This window comes from Fusarium vanettenii (assembly GCF_000151355.1).
Source record: "Fusarium vanettenii 77-13-4 chromosome 4 genomic scaffold NECHAsca_3_chr4_2_0, whole genome shotgun sequence".
Taxonomy (NCBI): domain Eukaryota; kingdom Fungi; phylum Ascomycota; class Sordariomycetes; order Hypocreales; family Nectriaceae; genus Fusarium; species Fusarium vanettenii.
Window position 1 is genome coordinate 128,253 of NW_003315879.1, and position 18,703 is coordinate 146,955.

At 52.2% G+C, this 18,703-nt stretch overlaps 6 protein-coding genes across 6 annotated transcripts; 2 read left to right on the plus strand and 4 right to left on the minus strand.

Annotated features, from left to right (window-relative positions):
* Nucleotides 1–1,933: 1,933 nt before the first annotated feature.
* Nucleotides 1,934–4,379, minus strand: NECHADRAFT_67993 (uncharacterized protein; the record flags this gene model as incomplete). The annotated part of the gene is made up of 5 exons (XM_003051903.1): nucleotides 1,934–2,678; nucleotides 2,838–2,865; nucleotides 2,949–3,119; nucleotides 3,159–3,831; nucleotides 4,043–4,379. The coding sequence occupies 5 exons, from the start codon at nucleotides 4,377–4,379 to the stop codon at nucleotides 2,085–2,087; spliced, it is 1,803 nt and encodes a 600-aa protein (XP_003051949.1). The 3' UTR covers nucleotides 1,934–2,084.
* Nucleotides 4,380–5,235: 856 nt separating this feature from the next.
* Nucleotides 5,236–9,592, minus strand: NECHADRAFT_67997 (uncharacterized protein; the record flags this gene model as incomplete). Its single annotated transcript, XM_003051904.1, has 6 exons — nucleotides 5,236–6,291; nucleotides 6,343–7,349; nucleotides 7,406–7,509; nucleotides 7,558–8,436; nucleotides 8,485–8,673; nucleotides 8,726–9,592. 6 exons carry the CDS (start codon nucleotides 9,590–9,592, stop codon nucleotides 5,501–5,503), a joined length of 3,837 nt encoding a protein of 1,278 aa, XP_003051950.1. The 3' UTR covers nucleotides 5,236–5,500.
* Nucleotides 9,593–10,898: 1,306 nt separating this feature from the next.
* Nucleotides 10,899–12,170, minus strand: NECHADRAFT_92424 (uncharacterized protein; the record flags this gene model as incomplete). Its single annotated transcript, XM_003051905.1, has 3 exons — nucleotides 10,899–11,880; nucleotides 11,929–12,023; nucleotides 12,063–12,170. 3 exons carry the CDS (start codon nucleotides 12,168–12,170, stop codon nucleotides 10,899–10,901), a joined length of 1,185 nt encoding a protein of 394 aa, XP_003051951.1.
* A 667-nt stretch (nucleotides 12,171–12,837) lies between these two features.
* NECHADRAFT_67998 (uncharacterized protein) lies at nucleotides 12,838–14,077 on the plus strand (the record flags this gene model as incomplete). The annotated part of the gene is made up of 4 exons (XM_003051452.1): nucleotides 12,838–12,868; nucleotides 12,917–13,443; nucleotides 13,491–13,743; nucleotides 13,793–14,077. 4 exons carry the CDS (start codon nucleotides 12,838–12,840, stop codon nucleotides 13,879–13,881), a joined length of 900 nt encoding a protein of 299 aa, XP_003051498.1. The 3' UTR covers nucleotides 13,882–14,077.
* Nucleotides 14,078–14,096: 19 nt separating this feature from the next.
* NECHADRAFT_68001 (uncharacterized protein) lies at nucleotides 14,097–14,818 on the minus strand. The gene is made up of 2 exons (XM_003051906.1): nucleotides 14,636–14,818; nucleotides 14,097–14,581 (listed from the first exon to the last, which is right to left on the minus strand). Exons 1-2 carry the CDS (start codon nucleotides 14,813–14,815, stop codon nucleotides 14,195–14,197), a joined length of 567 nt encoding a protein of 188 aa, XP_003051952.1. The 5' UTR covers nucleotides 14,816–14,818; the 3' UTR covers nucleotides 14,097–14,194.
* Nucleotides 14,819–16,138: 1,320 nt separating this feature from the next.
* Nucleotides 16,139–18,222, plus strand: NECHADRAFT_59755 (uncharacterized protein; the record flags this gene model as incomplete). Its single annotated transcript, XM_003051453.1, has 1 exon — nucleotides 16,139–18,222. One exon carries the CDS (start codon nucleotides 16,139–16,141, stop codon nucleotides 18,041–18,043), a length of 1,905 nt encoding a protein of 634 aa, XP_003051499.1. The 3' UTR covers nucleotides 18,044–18,222.
* Nucleotides 18,223–18,703: the final 481 nt, after the last annotated feature.

Here is an 18,703-nt window from a genome sequence, read left to right on the forward strand (position 1 = left end):
CATACTCATAGTCTTCGCCCCGGTTGTTCGATTCGTACGTGTCGAGGCGAAAGCCAAGCTCAACAGCCATGCTGCCAAATACCTGGAGGTCGGTGCCTGTCTGTCGGATGTGGATGAGCTTCAACGAAGAGAGGCTCAATGAAGGGAGACTCAGTGCAGGGAGGCTCAACGAACTTTCCAGCATGAATTTCTATTAAACATATTAGTGTTTGACTCACTGAAGTGCTGGATTCCTCTTACTGCTAGCTCTGGAAAACAACACAGGCTGAGACACTCGAGCTTGAGCTCCCCAAGGGGATTTTGTGGGGGTGGGTGATACTGTCTGTTCTCATTCCCGTGTTCGGTCAGCCCTAGACTCGGCAGGTCAACCTTCTTCCAGTAATCAACCGACCGGTTGAAATAGCGTGTCCTGTGGTGAAGCACAAGGCGTTTCAGTGATGCTTCATGACGAGCAATGTGTTCCCAGAGTGACCGGGCGTGATCCGGCTTCGGGAGATTCAGAAAAAGCCCCTCAAGCCCTTGGCAAGCATCAATGAACTCTTCCACTTCAGATTGCCCAGGTTTAGGTTCGCCGGTGATGCGGCTGATATTGGGATTCTGCTCGTCAACTTCAATCTGTCTATATTCAAATGAGGCGGAGGAGTCATGGTGCAGCTCGAATGTCTTCAACTTTACCGGGAATCCCATCTTCACGATGCGTTGGGTGAAGGGTTCCCAACCCGGGCACAGTCTGAGAGTTAGTGATCGGAGGACTTCAAAGTTGATCATGTCCACCATAGCTGGCCCGAGAGGTGCATGCACGAGCACAAGTGAGGTGAGTTGTTGAAATACTGGCTGGGTGATGTGTTGATGCAGCTTCAGAGTGTTACCAAAGTAGCCTGAGTTGCCATCACCTGGTGGTCTTCGAACGTAGACAGATGAAGGAGGATGCTTCTTCCACACCTGCGGCAACTCTAGCTCCAGGCTGTCGAGATGATGGGCGTTGTTTTTGATGACCTTCTCCAATAGGCGATGGCTCTTGTTCTGTGGCCCTTTCCAGCAGATACTCTTGAGGTTCCGGAAGGTGGAAAGGTCTGGTTGATGGCAATCGCAGTTAGGGTCGGTGATAAGCCTGAGAGACTTGAGCGACGGGTGCATGCGTGGGAGAAGTCCATTTCTTCCAAGGATCGTTTCAGGGACACAGCATCCCATATCCCAACTACTTTCATAGTCAGCTAGTTGTCTAAAGGATTCGGGGTGTATGAGGCATCACCGAAAACTTTGTAGTCTGTCCTGTTCAAACTTGCCCATGTAGGAACTTGCCCGTTGGCTAAGACGTTCGAAGGCGAGTGGTCCTGTCAAGTCATGCCCTTGCATTTCGCCGGCAGAGTCGTCTTCTTGTTCTTCATTGGTGTTGTCAAAACCGTTCTCTTCCGTATTTTCGTCAGCAGAGTTGTCTTCTGATTCGTCATTATCGTTGGCAAAATCGATCTCTTTCTCATTTTCGCCAACGCGATCTGGACACCGGAAGTATTGAACGATCTGAAAAGGCGCAGCAAAGCGAAGCTCGGATATGCGGTGGATGCGCGAGTCTACTAACTCGCTGCTGTCAACCTCATAGAGCTTGTTCTCGTCTGGAGACCGGATGGTGACGAAGTTCTGTAGATACCAGACGGAGACCGCATGAATACGCTTGGAAACTAGCGAAAACGACTTGAGGTCATCATTGAGCAACTATGATCCCTGGTTAGATGATGCATTCATAGACATGTTTGTGGTACTCGGACCTGCTCAGCCACCATCCCGAGGACTTCTGTTGGGATCCTCTCCATCGTGTCGGCAAGTGAGCTGTGTTGGCAGAAGAAAGAGGGAGAGCAAGGGGTGAGGATGAAAGAAAGAGAGAGTAGATGAAAGAGAGAAGAGGAACGAGAGTGAAGAAGAGGAGCGCGAGGCTAAGAGTAAGAGAAGGAGCGACACTGATTCACAGTCTACCCAGGAGACGATAATAAGGATACCCTAAATGATAGAAAACGCCCCAAAAATAAGAATACGCCTGCCGTCATATAAATGTCGTGATAAAAGTCGTGAAGCCCATACCATCTTTATTAAACGCCCTGCCCAAACCCATGATCAAACCATTCCCCAAGATCCGGCAGAGAACTCAACTCTGCATACCCAGGCAACACACATCCATTCGTCTTGGCTGAATATTGACTACCAACCGATGACCCTCCAAACAAATTCATCATGGGATTATCCTGCTTCGGCAGTTGAAGTGATTCTCCGGGGAGAATCTGTTGCATGGCAACCCAGTTCCGGAACTGCATGTATCCAGCCTCGTCGCACTTGGCAGACTCGTCCTCTTTGTGGTTCAGTCTGTTAAACGCTGCCTCGAGACCCTCGACGGCACGTTTCTCGCAACTTGTTGAAAAGACGCCCGTGGACATGTTTCGTAGAAGTTCCATGCCCCTTTTGCTGACGTCTTGTAGCTGGCCGCTCTTGTCGGATACTGCCTTGGCTACGAGAGCCAGGACAGCGGCACAACACGAGCTAAACTCTGTGTATGACGACTTGGATAGACTTCCCTTGTCTTGGAGAATCTGACAAAGGTCAATGACAGCAACAGCGCTAGCAACACAATCATCGACCAGCTCCTTGCGCAGCCCAAGCCACTCTGCGTCCTTTGTTTTGATATTCGACTCGTCAAAGATAAAGGACCGGCCGATAGAGATGTGGACGAGGTGATAAGATAGGGCGAGGTGTATGTTGGACCGGAATAGGGGACTTCCAGAGGTGAGGTCGCGGCAGTAGGTTTCGTCGGGGAGACTATGCCAGTAGGTCTGCAGCCTCTCCTTAACCTTGATGATGTTTTGGAAGGCTTTGACTCTTTGTGTCTTGTCGCTGTTTTTCAAAGCCAGTCTGCTGTTGATTAGTCCCTGAATGCCCATATTCAAAAGAAAGAAACTCACATTCCATCTCGCGCATCCTCCATGAAAATCGTCAACTTCAACATGGCAAGATTGTTTTGAAAAGGATTGACCCTCTCCTTGGGCTGCAGCTCAATCAAATCAGTCGGTAGGTTGGCGTCAATGTCTAGCCGTGAGATCGAGACTGGTTTTCCGTGAAGAATACAGATCCGTCTGTTGAATATCAGTTACTGTCGCAGTATAAATCAACACATAACGTACCTTTCCAGCGTGTATGCTGTCCACCAAACCCTCTTTCTCAACTCAGCTTCACGCGCAGACAGTTCATCACCGCTCTTATGATGCATATTGCTCTGCGTAGCAACTTTGATAGCGATTCCAAAGTATGTGCAGGACAAGCCAGCAGGATCGACAGGCAGTACATAGATACCCAAAAGAAGAAAAGCCTGAATACTTTCAAGTGAAGCCATGGCAAGAATGTCGGGAATCATGTTAGACGCCTTGCGGTAAAACGTCAACGCGAGTGCATCGTCCATTGTCTGACAGACACTGTAAGCCTCCCTCATGAGACCCCCACAAGAGCTCCTCGACGATGGCTGATACAGGTGTGCAAACTGCATCCCGAGGGCAAACACCATGAGAGCAGTGCAGACCCAAGGAGCATCATTGATACCCACCCGTGTAGATGAAGAGTAAAACTCATCCAACCTCTGCCGAAGTGTTTCTTCGTCGACGTAAAAGTAGTTTGTCTGAGCAAATTCAAAAAACACGTTGAGGAGGATGAGGGCCGAGTGCGCAGGTGGGAAGAGAGACACGGCTTCTAGAACGACGGCGTCCCTAGAGAGAAGATGGGTAGAAGGGTTTAATTCTTCTACTGCGGTTTCTGGACTTGGACACTGAATCATCGATATGTTAATATTCGTTCCTTGGTGGAGTTGCGTGGACGTACCTCGTAGTTGGGATCGTCGAGTTCATCCCTGACTTTTTGCTGTACTCTCCGAGAAAAGTCAGAATGTGAGAATTCTGCATGTACTTGCATGATATCAGCTTATGCTCCAGAGTAAAGTCGTATCATGACCACTTACCGCTCGAAGTCGGTGTCAGAGCATCCATAGCATCCTCCCTCCCATCACTACTCCCATCATCAACCTCAACATCCAAACCTCCCTCATCTTGGGCAAAGTTCCCAATAACCTCTTTCAAACTCTCCAAACTGCACTGCTCTAACCCTGTATAGTACCGAGCAATCTGCTCAAGCGCCTGAATCCTCTCAATCTCGAAAAAGGCAGAAGAATCAGCAGCAGCAGCGCGGTTTCTAGGACAAGTCTTGCTTGTGGATGCAGCACGAGAAACGCGGGTTCTCCTGAAGCTGTTGCTGAATTGACATGAGCGGCCTGATTTCTTGCATCTGTCGCAGGGGACGGTGCCGATGCATTTTTCCTTGAGACGGCGGCAGTCGTCGCATCTAAACATGTGAGTTTTGAGTAGATCTAGAGTATTTAAATGATGTACATACGCTCTTGTTGCTCTTCTGGGGCTTTTGTTGACTCTTGGCTGCGGCTTTGCCTGTGACGCCGAAGGATGCCGGTCATGAGCCGTCATATTTCGACCCTGCATGATGGAAGTGATGCGTATGCAGCTGACAGAACAAAATGGACAAAAGTCACCAATATCAATGTGCCGGTCTAGTATAAATGCCGGAATTACATGTCCAGAATCGAGAAAAAAGAGGATCAAACGGGAGAAAGAAGGTCGGAGAATGAATGGAATATATGTGCCGGTGTGCCACTCACGGCCCGGTCGCTGGCCTCACCAAGCTCCGGTCCCCGGGTTTTTTCGTTTCGCATAAGAACAAGTAAAAAAAACACCTGACCCTGACAAAATTGCCTGATTCCAGCGTCTTGCATTCTGTCAGTTGCCACCATCGAGCTAGACCTTTCACAGCCTCCTTTTGTCTCTCGGGGCTTTATTACCCATCGCCACTTGCATGCAAGTCCTTCTCCCTTGATCTGTAGGTTGTTGGCCCTGGTCACTCCGGCTTGCTTCCCCGGAGACACCCTCCACGAACGGCGACGTCACATGTAGTTTGGGGCTTAAATGCTTGGCTTGGATGCACCTGGACCCTGCCTAGCTATCCCGGAAACGGAACGGCCAGAGGTTGCCGGCGGGTCTTGCAGGAGGGATCGTCATGGCATGTTGTACCTGTCACCGGCCGGCCCGGCACACTCATGGCTGAGATGAACCAGCCCATGATGCCCTCATCGACCGGACATGAACCTGAGCTGTCATAATCACTTCTGAAAATGTGAATCAAGTTTGACCGCCATCTCATCAAGAAACATCCCCAAGTCCTATTCCCTAACCTAACCTATGCTCGCTCTAAGTACTCCCAATGACCCATCCCAATTCATGGTTCTGTCCTCCTCGACGCCTCTAGTTAGTACTCCCAATCGCGCGGCCGTACAGTGTCAGTGACTGGCGGGAAAAGCAATCGACCTGGCTGCCCCTGTTTCTCTCCTCCTTTACGAACCTCCTCACCTTGTAACTTCTCCCTGTCCTCTTGGGGGCCCCAATTACTGCTCATCATCCAGGCTCTATCCCTCAAACAGATTGGAGACCCCCTCCAGTCCATCCGGCGTCGTCTTACGTGCCACCTCCATTCCTGCTCTGGTCGCCCCGGGCCCCGACTGCGGCTCAACCATGAACTGTTGTGCCATCTTGCTTCGACCGCTTCGCTTGCGACTTGATCCTCCAAACCCGCTGCTCTTGGGCAGCTTGCCCATCTCCGAAACACTAACCCCCTTGAGGTCCTTCAGAAGGTCAAGCACCAACGCTCGTTGTTGTCGTGCGTGTGATGCAGGCTTGGCCATGTAAGCCGAGAGTCGATCTAGGTCTGCCGGGTCGACATTAGGCAACGATAGTAGCACATCTCTAGGTGTTGTCGTGATAGGGCTGTAGAAGACCACGATGGCTGCGATCAGCGCGGCAAGCTCCTTCTGAAGCTCGACAAAGTACGGCTCGTGGAATGATGTGATGCACGCCTTGAGCACATCCAGTGAGATGTATTCACGGATAGCGTTAGAGATCGAAGGAGGGATGGGGAACTTATCCCCGGCTAGCTGTCCGTCAAGGGGGCTCTGCACCACCGACTTGGGCACTTGGCCATCCACCAGATGGAACTCGGGAACTAGCGAGATGAACAGTCGCAGAATCATACTGCAGCAGCGTGTATCTCGCATCCGAATGCCATGAGTGCAAAAGACGAGCAGCGGCTCCACTACCTGCTGGCGGGTGAGGCAGAATCGTCGAAGAGTTGGATAGTTAGACTCAGGCTCAGGCTCTGCATCATCGCCTGCCGTCTCTGAATATCCCATTAGGGGCCCGTCTGAGAAACAGTTAGTTTGGTTGACCGCGGCCCATCGAGACGACAACTTACTGAGCTTGGTTGGGTCCAAAAAGTCAGCCACCATAAGCACTGCCGTATATGTCACCTGGCGTAGGATGCTCTCTGCCTTCATCTCTTCCTTCAAGCCCGCCTCGCCATCTGCAGCCACCTGCTGCTGGCGCTCCATCTTGTCCCACTCGCCGTTGATCTTGGCATCCATCTGCTGGAAGCACGCCGCCAGGAGTTGTGGGAGGAAATGCTCCCGGTAGTCGACAGGGCAATCGTCAACCAGGTACCGCACCAGGTTCAGAAGATTACTCTGCTGGTGCGTAGACAGCCAGACCGAATCAGCAAAGAGAGCCTTGGATAGCGGTGCCGAGAGTCCCTCGAATCCGTAGAACTGCCTCTCCAGCCGGCTCATGCAGTAGATGATGGCATAAGCAGTTTCTCGGACGAATCGAACCGACCCGCGGATCGTCGAGGCAAGACCCTCGATGGTATTCTTCTTGTCCATAACTCGCGCGTAAAAGTCATCTTTGCTTCCTTCTGAGATGCCAGCCTGCCAAAATCGATCGCTCAGAACTCGGTTGACCATGGGTCGCATCTCGAGAGGCAAGCCTGCCCAGTTATCCGGGTTGTGCGAGGCATGCGCAAAGCTCAGGAACTCGAGGAGGTCTGCCAGGATGTTGGAGAAGCCTTCCTGCCAAAGGGCATAAGACGCCTTGAAGGCGGCTGATGACTTGTCGAGCCGCTCGACTGAAAATGCGAGGAAAGACTTGGTCGATCGAAGTGGGAGAAGCTTCAAACGCTCCTCAAGCTCGGCCTGAAGTGCCAGACCCTCTGCATCGAGCTCACGTGAACCCCAGTCAGAAATCTCATGGGCACGTCGGCTGGCCAGGTAGTTCTGAGCCTTGTCCAACCCAAGCAGCTCACAAAAGTTGCTGTACGATTTAAGAGCTGTTCGCACGTTTTCGGTTTGCCACTGTGCCTTGACAGGATCAATGAACTCGCGAAGTTTTTGGATCTTGGCCTGAGTATCCACACTCGTGGCTCGGTGTCTGCAACATTGTCAGTCTTGCCATGGAGTGGTCGCCCAGTTTCCATGACGACTTACATGATGATGAAGAGAAAGCTCTTGTACGCTATAGAGCGCTTCTCATCAAGTGATCCTGATGACATCATTTCGTTCACTCTGTTCTCAATTTGATCATAAACACCCTGGGATAGAGGTTAGCACGCATCTGGAGGATTGTGAGAGTGTCTCACCAAAAGATGGTCTGGCATTTCTGACGCCAGCCTCTGCAACTCTACCATGCTCTCTCCTTGCAAATCTTTGATAGCGTCATTGAAAGCACGGTACTCTGGCTGAAGAGCGGGCCATGTAAGCAAGATATGCTCCAAAACCTTGAGCATAAAAGTAGCGTTCTTGTTCAGCGCAGTCGTAGAAAAGTAGACGAGCAATTGCAAGGTGCGTTTCCGGATCATGGGGTCCTCAAAGCTCATCTCCAGTAGCTTGTTGCACCAGGTCTCCAAATTCGCCTCCAGCTCTGGCCCCTGTTGTTGATGCTCTGCTGGGCGGTTCTTGCGCCACTTGGCATAACCCTTGAGGGTTGCCTCGATAACCGTAAATTGAGAATCAACTCGCAGAACCGGCATTGAATGCTTGAAGTACGTCTGTTTGTCTAAAGGAGGCTGTCCGTCATAGAGATGTTGTAGCAGTTCCTCTGTGCGGCCGAGGATATGTGAGATGGCGTCGACAAGCTTCAACTGCACGATGGCCTCGATGACCTGGGAACTGTATCTGCGGTAGTTTCCAAGGAAAGCGTGTCGTTCTGGGATCGTATCGGTATCCTCCATGAGGAAGAGGAATGTCGGCTCTTGGGTGTCCTCAGGCAAGTTCTCATATCGGACCAGTCTTGAGCTGCAGATCTCTAGAAGTTGTCCGATCAATGGAGAGACAAGCTCACTGGGACCGATTGAGCGCATGCTGAGAAGTCGTGTCCAAGTTACGAGGACTGGGATCGAGACCATCAAACTCTGGTGCTGTACCACCTGGACGAGGAGCTGTAGGAATTCTGGCTTCGCAGCGTCAGGGGGGAGGCTCGGGAACTTTCGGTGAAAGTAGTCTCCAAGGCAGGAGAGCATCTATAATGACTGTTAGTGGGCGCCCAGGCTAATATCCATCTTACATACCTCGGATAGCTTCTTGAGGGTTTGGTATTTGTCCTCATCAATATCTTCTGGGTCTACAGCCGACCATTCAAAGAGGCGCTGACACAGTTCGATGGATGCGCGACTGTACATGGGGGCAACCAAGTCTCGGAACTCGCTGTCTGAGAAGTTTGTTCTGCAGTACAATGCGTGCAGGGCTTCAAGGGCAGCCTGCGACTCAGTTAGCACCCATCATTCTAGATAACATGTGGTGTTGTTGTACCTTTTGGATAGCTACCTGGCTCGAGGCGAGACCAGCGCACATAACCTCAACGCATCGAGCAGCAGACACTGCTTTCGGGATGGCCCACGGCATCAGGGACAAGAACACGGAAAATCCCTTGAGTATGCACGACTTGACTTCATCGTTTTCCTTTGGCGCCGCATTGAGGCACCAGTCCAGGAAGCTGGACAGGCGAGTGAGCCAACCATCATCACCATGTCGCACGGGTGGCCCAGGTTGTCGATTGGGAAACGCTTCGACCAGTACCGCGGTGGGGGTGAAGATCTCGACGCACGCCTTGCTGAGTACTCCTTCTCGGAGAGCAACTACTGAGTCATCGCCCGTAAAGACCTCGTCAGAGAGGTTCTCGAGGACAAACATGACGAGCTCTTTGTGCACCGACGAGTCAGGAATCTCCCACAGCTGGTAAAGCATGGCGTCCATATCCATCCACTCGGCGCCCCAGCATCGCTTGGCGATCTCAACCCAGAGCTGGGCAGTCTTGTTCCTTAGGTATGATGGGTCCTCTCTTGACACAGCCTGACCCAGGTTCAGGACCCATTGCCGCACGGCGTCTGCCTGCTCCTGGTTGTATGATGTCCAGCGATATCTTATAGCATGCTCGAGAAGGGAGAGGGCGTAGTGTCGGACGACGGGGGACTGCGATTTGTCCGAGGCGAGGTTGTAGCCTTGCATGGGGGCTTCGGGGATGTCCTTGACCTCCTCGAGGAAGGACTGGGCCTGGCGACGGGCATCGTTGGTCGAGTACGGGCTGTGGACGACCTCGAGAGCCTGGTGTATCTTGGTGAGAACCTCAGAGTCACCGCCAGCTCCGGCCGACGGCAGAGAGCTACCGTTGGCCTCCATCTCGTTATCGTTTGTCGCCGATACGCGGGCGGGCGGTCGATCGCTCGATGGGATGGGCGGGTTGCGATGCACTACACGGAAGCAGCGAGGCGCAGAGGAGGGAGCGCGCGCGATCTACGCAAAGGGCCTTTAAAGGAGATTCACGGGTTGATTCGGGCCGAGATCATGAGGCAGTCGAAGGAGATTGTTTGCTGTTTGCTGCTCGCCGCTCGAGGCTGTTTGCGACGGTAACCGAAGTGAAGTGGATGTAGACGGACGGGGTACCAAGATGATTAAAAGCAAGCAATCAAGCAAAAGCAGAGTGAATGACGCAAGAAATGACAGAAGCCAATGCAGATTCGAAGCAAACTCGTAGAGCGAGGGCGATGTGTAGTAAAAAGAGAGAGAAAGAGGCTGTGATCAAAGTTGCTGACCAAAGATGTCTTTCACGATAGATGGTGCTTTGCCGGAGAGAGGAAGAAGTGTTGGGCTAAAATTCAAAAGCTCAGGTTGAGTGAGAGAGCCGAAAGCGACAGGCCGTCCAGCGCTGGACCTAAAAATGGCGGCGGGGCACGGCAGGGGGGGTTGGACAAAATACAAGGGACAGCTGAGCGAATGACGGTCAAAGGTCAGCGCAACAAAGAAACGTGAATGAGTGGGAGAGAAGTGAATGAAGGATGCAAGAGAAAGATTAAAGCTGTGTCACAATCGTTTGCCTCATCTTTAATCTCCGCCCCTTGCGTCCTCATCACCGCCTTGCCTGCAACGTGGTGCATCCAGCCTCAGCAACGAGTGATCGTCTTTTTCTTCCGCCCCTCAGCCGGCTTCTAGATGCATGTCCCTGTGGCCCAGCTCCCTGGGGCCCCCTTCGCCCCTTCTTCCAGGCAGTTTCCAGGTTCAGGTTTGTCTTGCAGGGGGGGCGATTCAGAGGCTGCAAGGCTGAGAGCGATGGGACGACGAGCCCGATCCAAGACGGGACTTGGACTCCAACAGGCTCCATTTTCAACCCCGCGTCGCCCCGTGAGGGGGCATTTTTGATCGTCACGCATATGACTGATTTTGTCCACCGGCTTGTGGTTGTTAGGCGTGCATTTCATCCATCGCCGTGAAACACGGTTGAAAGGAATCTAGAACAATCAAGATATGATAATCAGTGATTGCATTGGTTGGCATGCAAGGATGCTGATTCTGAGGTAATTCATGCACTACTGAAACCTGACTGGTTGACAGCTTGTTCTTGCACGTGGCAGAACAGTCTGTTATCACACTCACTCAACCACCAATGAATATGCGAACGAGCTTTTGCCAATCCTTAATCTTATAAACCTCATGACTGCGGCACATATTCCCATAGACAAAGCAACTTGTCATAGAAGCTGGTTGACACGCACCGCAGCCCATCACTAGCGCCCTCCTCCCGCACAAAGTCGCTCCCATAGTTCATGCTCTTGTGCTCTTGAAATCTTGCAAGCACAGTGCAAGTCCAGTCCTTCTCTTCTTTGACCTCCAGATCTATCAATCTGGCACCGGCGTGCATGCATGATGCGAGGATCCGCACTTTGATAGATCCTGGGCCTTCTTTGATACTCACCAAGTCAAGTCGCCAGACTCCACCTCCAAGGTTCTCCTCCAGCACTAGCTCAACTCTCTTCATTCCAAAGGTATCGTGAAGATCGTGGATGATGGAGACGCGCAAGTGGTCGTCATAACTTCCCGTCACAACCACTCTTCCATGGTCTTTCACAAACAGGGGAAGCGGTAGGATCGCTGTGACGCCTGCAGTATGAGTTCCTTTGATCGTCATGGGAAGATAAGGCTCCTCGCAAGGTGAATCCGGGTCCTTTGTGTCCCAGATGCATGATGTATAGCGAAGCATGGAGTCATCTCCGCCACAGTATGCCGTCACCTGGGCCTTTTCGTGATCCGACTCGGCTGTCCCTGGAGAAAAGGCGATGCACCACGCCTCAAGAGAGTTGGGGATATTCAGGTCGGTATACTGCTCAGTGGTGCAAAACTTGTCGTCCAGACGTAATAATCTCGCAGAACTAGTAGAGGTAGTGACTCCTATCAATCTCGGTATGACAGGATGCCAGTTGCATTGCAGGAACAAGACATCCTCTCCAATGTCGTCACATCGGCTGGTCGCAATGTGTTCCAGAGGCAATGAAGCATTCTGAGTGGGGTCCAACTTGAAGACTGCAAGTGTCCCTGTGCTTGATACCACGGCTAAGATATTCCCAGATTCTTTAGAAGGGTGAAATCGAAGATCCAATATGGCCGATGGTTGTGAGACGGTTTGAACTAGGTCACTAGACCATTGTAAGCTTGTTTGTCGACAGGGGCAGAGCAGCACTTACAGCTCCGTACCATTTAGCTTAAAAACGAGCAAACTGCCATTCCGACTCTGAGGAGTCTTGGCTGCAGCTACAGACTCATCATCTTCCTCTTGAGCCTCTTGCGTATCGTCCTTTTGAAGATTATATGTGCCCACGACAAAGAACTCTGGATGCGCGGGGCAGAACTGAATACAGCTGGGTGGGAGGTCCAAAGTCAGCGAGACCTTTGAGGAAACAAGGTTCAGGTTGTCCATTATTCCCATTCCCTCCTCCCTTGAGTAAGCGAAAGGCTGGTACTTTGGTATGTCGAAAAAAGAGACAAGGTTTTTCGTCAAAGCAGAGCAAAGCAAATCAACGGCGAACGGATGGAGTCTATCCGCGGCGGGGCAAACGGGTGGCTTGCCGTCTGCCGGGGTCGGAGCTGGTCAAGCTCCTCCGGTTCGCGTTTGAAGGGACGCGGTACGAAGACATGGGGGGTTTGTAAAGCTCAAATCGACTCTATCAAACTGTTATCGTCTCAAGCTTATCAATTGATCATTTCTTCCAAAAATTTGTTTGTTTGCTGGTGCTTTGCTGCCAGCCTCAAACAGCTCCTTCAACTGCTGGTTCCCTAGCGTCTCTATCCCCGTCATAAGTAAACGCGAACTTGCTTCTGCGACTTCCTTGTCAAGAGGCGCCTCCTCCTTTACCTACGTCAACACGCAATCAACACCGCCAGCCTCATTAAACATCATTCAGCGCTGATATCCTCTTGCTTCTCTTTGCTCTCTATTTTTCAGGGTCCTTTCAAGCCAACTCCACACTTTCCGGCACTTCCTAGGGGAAAACACTAGGCTGCCTCTGGGCATCTTTATTCACCTGCTATTGGACCCTGCAGTCTTTAGGCAGCATCGTGTCTGCCTATCCGGCCACTCCTATAAATCCGACATGATGGACATCTCGGATGATTCTGATTTCTATGGTAACCTCATCTCTTCTCAGCCATCAGACATCAACTTACCTGATCTAGGTGACGAGGAAACAGTCATGAATCTCCAACAACGTGTCCAGGACTTCGACGTCGACGCCTGGATGTTTCAGCAGCAAGAGAATCCCGGGCGGGCTGTCCCTCGCAGCACTCTCATCGGCGACACCTCCCATCTTCACAACCCTTATGCTGGTGTTCCCTACGCATGGCAGCTCACAGAAACCGTGGATGAGTTTCTTGTTCGACTACCTCCCAAGACAACAGAACTCTCAGAACAAACCCCCTGGATCTTCATCTGCAACCCCTACATCCCGCGAATGGAAAAGGCCATGGCCCAGAACCAGCTTAGCAAGGGTAATGAGGACGAGGCCCCCGAGGAAGAAGGAAGCAGAACAGCCCTTGTCATAGAGGGCGGGCACGAGAGACTCCAAATTGCCTCCAGGTATATACAAGGCATCCCAAGGAATATACCCATATCGGTACAGGAGCGAGAGGTCAACAAGGAAAGGAACAGTGCGGCAGAGGACATACTGCGTCTGGCACACGCCGCTAAAGTCCGCGCAGGCAAGGTACGTCGACAGGGAAACACTCACCTAGGCCTTTCTAACACATCTAGTGGATGCTCTTTTGCCCTCCAGCAGAGGTCAACGATGTATGGGACATTGTGGCCAAGGCAACGGCCAACAACGAACTCGGCATTGCCGCAAAGGTTGCTCCCAAGCCTGTCGACGAGGATTCTCGCAGGGATCGACTCATCTGCGTGTACACGACCGATTTCGCAGACAAGGCAGATGTTGGCCGGGTTCTCCAAAAGCTGAGGGAGCTCAGACTGGTAGAGGCTCGAGGGCGACCAATCTACTACAAGCCAGGTGAGTCACTGTTGCCTGCTGCAAGGTTGAAGCTTACTCATATGCATAGATGTGTACACCTACATCGGAATATCTTCTGGGAACATTTGGGGCCTGAAAGCGACCATCTATAGCTCAAATGACATATTCAGGAGCTGAGCAGATGGTTCATATGGGAGCGAAGGAGGAGCAGAGATATGAAACCCAGGGCAGGACTTTCTGAAAATCGGGGTACATTGCGTAAAGACATCCATAAAATCATAATATCGTGAAAACCAACAAGAAAGACCAAACGCCAGCTGTCACGACGCTGAAGCTGATCCTATGCTTCGCTGATATGCCATCCTTGATTCTGCGCCAACCTGATCCCCAATGCTTCCGTGTGAGCCCGTGTCAAGCAGAGCCAAAGAGCCATACAAAGTGCATGGTACAAATACAAGCAAACAGATCGCACTCATAAGTTCGTAAAATGCTACGCGTGCATGTCGAGAATATCGAGATCATTCGGGTTGGCGTCAGGATCGATATACTTGAGCGGCAAGACAAGTCGATACGCGCTGTTTCCGTTGAGATAGTAGCGGTGCAATTTCTTAGACCGCAGGAAGCCAAGCTGCTCATACAGACGCATGGCTGGGACGTTAGTCTCCTCGGTCTCGAGGACAATCTCGTCAGCGTTGCGCTTGGTCATGGCGTCAATGGCCTTTTTGACGAGAGTCGTGGCGATGCCATGGCCGCGGAAGTCGGAGGCCACAGCCAGCATGGCGATGTAGCCCCGCCGTGTAGGGTTGGAGTGAGAAGCATGAATTTCCAGCTTGCAGATAATGACGCCGATGAGAGATGAATCAACGGGGTTCAGCGCCTGTAGAATATTGTTAGAGAGCTAGCCATTAACGTGGGCGGAGAGAGGTCTGACCATGAAGCAGAGGTGTGCCCATTGGCACAGAAAATAGCGGTAGACATAGATGCTGTAGGGCTCACTCAAGTCCTTGGAGATGAGAGCGCGGATGGCGGGTAGATATTGGGCCTCAAGAGCATGTTCGTATTGGACGTAGCGCAGTTCGCCAGGAAGGTTGTCAATTTGGGTAAGGTCCATGGGAAAGAAGGGTCTCTGGGTGGAGAAGAGGTATTAGACCGGTGCTTGTTTGGTCGGTGAGTCTGCAGCGGGAATTTGTTGATGTCCTTGTCTTGAGGTTGTTGAGATCTCGGATGTCGAAATGAGACCAGATCCAAAGTCTTTAGTGAGGGGCAGAAGGATGGAGCTTAGCCGGTATCGGTCTGTGCTTGCGGAGGAGGGGTAAATAAGAGTGAGTCTTGAGAGGCCGGCAAGAGTCACAGCATGTGGGAGGGTGGTCGAGATTTGAGGGTTTGGGGGTTCAGGCTGAGGTGGCGATTTCTTACAAACAAGGCATTGGTGGACATCCCAGACTCAGCAGGCAGGGCAATTGTGGATGGATGTCATCGTGCGTGGGCTACGTTGCCGGCCAGCAGCAAGCCGCATTCCTCTGGTGCATGACCACGAGGGCAAGGCGCGCAGGGCAGTTGGCAGACGGCAGGGGACTCTGCAGCGGACAGAACACCTAGCTTCTCCTCTTTGGGCCCTCTAAAAGAGCTCTCTCAGCTCTCAACAGTGTGGAGGGGGCGGGGCAAGCCCAGAATGCAACCCGACCTGAAGCCACGGGCACAGCTGATGGCACCGGAGTCCGGCGCGGATGGCGGGTGGGGGCGGCGTGGGCGATCCGCTCAGTAAGCGCTGGAACCAATGGCGATTCGGAGGTTTCGGGGGTCGTTTAGGGCCGATTGCTCCAAGACCACAGCTACCGGGCCGGGTCTGGGCTCGACTCTGGATGCAGTACAACCCCAAGCGAAGGGAGGCTGTCCAAGCTTCAGGCTGTGATGGATGGTGGAGGGAGCATCGCATCTCAGAGCAAGGGAGCTTCCGAAGAGCTTTGACTCGTCAGGAACCCCTGTAATTTAAGACTTTGAAGTCTCGTGCCTCCTGCCTCATGCCTTGACTTTGACGTCAGGTGCCTGCCTATCAGGCACGACTAGCATGTCTTTCGTCTCTTTGCCCGGACCTTTCATGTGAAAGACCAGAGCGAATCTCGACGAGGCGCAAATGTTACCACGTTGCCATTGACTTTGTCCGTTTATCATTCAGGGGCCATATCTTTCAGAGTATTTTATTGGTGTCGATCGTCTCATCCGAAGCTCCCTTACAGCTGCTGCTGATAATATTGTACCTTCGGACCTCGCGGCCCCCGGTTTTTGTTTTAAAGCACGCGCCCACATGGGCGTCATAGCTACGTGCGATTCTTAAAACACCAGCTCTCCCAGGCTCTCTTCTCTTCATTTCGCTCATCCACAAGAGATTGAACCAGACGGTGCCTCTCAAGAGGCCCGCTCCCTACTCGACAACATGGCGACTACTTTGCGACGTCGCAATGTCCAAGAAACCAAGGCCACCGAGAGCGACGACAACTCAAGGGATGATAGCCCTACACCTAACCCAGCCACCCACGTTCATGTCGTCGAGCACGTCGTCCAGAAGACCCGCAAGCGCCGTAATACCTTCATTTTCCTGCTTGGTAGCTTGTTCGGCATCATAGCTGCCGGCTTCTTCGCTTCAAGCAATGACCTTATCGAGTTTCCCGAGTTCACCGACTTGTCCATGGACAGCCTGCTGGATGCGCTCCCCGCCGGCTTGGTCAAGGACATGCGCGATCTTATCCAAGGCGAGCGCGAGTTTGCCGAGACGTATGAGTCCTTTTCTGTTGGCACAAAGGCTCGCGCCGAGGGGCTGGAAGCGCACCACCCCATGATCATGATCCCGGGTGTCATTTCTACTGGACTCGAGTCGTGGGGAACCGCCAACATCTCGAGGCCCTACTTCAGGAAGCGACTCTGGGGCAGCTGGACCATGATGAAGGCTCTTGTCATGGACAAGGAGGTCTGGAAGAAGCACGTTATGCTCGACAAGAGGACTGGTCTTGATCCACCCTTGGTCAAGTTACGCGCCGCCCAGGGATTTGATGCAACTGACTTCTTCATTACCGGTTACTGGATCTGGAACAAGATTTTTGAGAATCTTGCTTCTATCGGTTACGATCCAACAAACTCTTTCACAGCCTCTTATGATTGGCGGTTATCTTATCCTAATCTCGAAGTTCGGGATCGATACTTTACCCGACTCAAGTCGTACATTGAAATCGCTGTCGCCGTTGATAACAGAAAGGTTGTGCTCGCATCACACAGCATGGGGAGTCAGGTCCTCTACTACTTCTTCCATTGGGTGCAGTCAGAGCAAGGCGGCCGTGGTGGTCAAGATTGGGTTGAGCATCACGTCGACTCCTGGATCAACATCAGTGGATGCATGCTCGGCGCAGTCAAGGATCTGACTGCCGTCCTCTCTGGTGAGATGCGAGACACAGCCCAGCTGAATCCATTTGCCATGTATGGGCTGGAAAAGTTCCTCAGCAAGGAGGAGAGAACCGAGATCTTCCGCGCTATGCCGGGACTCTCGTCTATGTTGCCCCTTGGCGGCGAAGCCATCTGGGGCAACCTGACCTGGGCGCCCGATGACTTGCCTGGCCAGAACTTTTCATATGGATCATTGTTGAACTTCAGGGCTGGCTCAAACTGGACAACCCCTGACCGTAACTTCACAGTTGAGGATTCCTTATCGTACCTGCTCAACACGACTGAGGACTGGTATCAGGACCAGATCAAGGGAAGCTATTCACATGGTGTCGCTCACACCATCGCTGAGGTTGAAGCCAACGAGTTGGACCCCAAGAAATGGATCAACCCTCTCGAAACACGGCTGCCTCTTGCACCAAGCTTGAAGATCTACTGCTTCTATGGTGTTGGCAAACCCACCGAGCGAGCGTATTACTACCGATCCCCCGACCTGCCTCTGATGACAAATCTCAACATCACAATCGACACAGGCTACACTGATGGTGAAGTAGACCACGGTGTGATTTTGGGAGAGGGAGACGGCACAGTAAATCTCATCAGCGCAGGCTACATGTGCAATCGTGGTTGGCACATGAAGCGCTACAACCCAGCAGGGGTCAAGGTCACGGTAGTCGAGATGCCTCACGAACCAGAACGTTTCAACCCACGAGGAGGGCCTCGGACAGCTGACCACGTCGACATTCTGGGGCGACACAACTTGAACGAGCTGGTGCTGCGGGTGGCTGGTGGGAAGGGTGACACAATCACAAACAATGTCATCAGCAACATCAACGAGTATGCAGCCAAGGTCAAGATCTACGACGACGATGAAGAGATGGATAAGGACAAGGGGCCAGGTTCATAGAGTGAGCTACTCGACACCATGTTGGTTTACACGAGAGTAGCCATGTGCGGTCTTTTGGTTTGGCGTTTGGGAGTATTCTTGGTCACCAAGAAGGGTATAGAACATTTGATTGACAGTCTGATACCCTCGCATGCGCTGAATGCACCATTAGGGGACGAAGCCCGGGGAGATTCATGAGTATTTGTATCGTCCTTGGATTGATTCACTGTGGTGTTGGTGATGCCGAATTCGGCGCCTAGAGAAGTGTGGCGGTGCGGCAGCTTCACTAGCCACACCAATAAGAATTTCAGCGCACGCAGACAGTGTATCATTCTCTGAATGGATGTTAGGTGGTTCCGCCAAGCCAACGTTCAGCAGGCCCCAGATGAGGTCACGGCACAACGGCTGCTGTAGTGACAGTCGGCCACAGTAATCCATCCCGACCCCGCCACCTTGATTCTGGAACACGAACTTCCTTTCGCAGCTCGATCTATCCCATCTGTGTCAGGAGATGACCGTTGCGCCTGCGCCTGCGACTGCCCCAAGAAGCCATTGTCAGTTGGCCCGTCGACTCGTCGTCTATCCAGCGTAAACTCGCCCGTCCCGTCGATAGCAGCAACTGCGGATCCAGCCTCGGCAGCAGGACCCGATGCATTGGCGGTTGTGCCCACAGAAAATCGA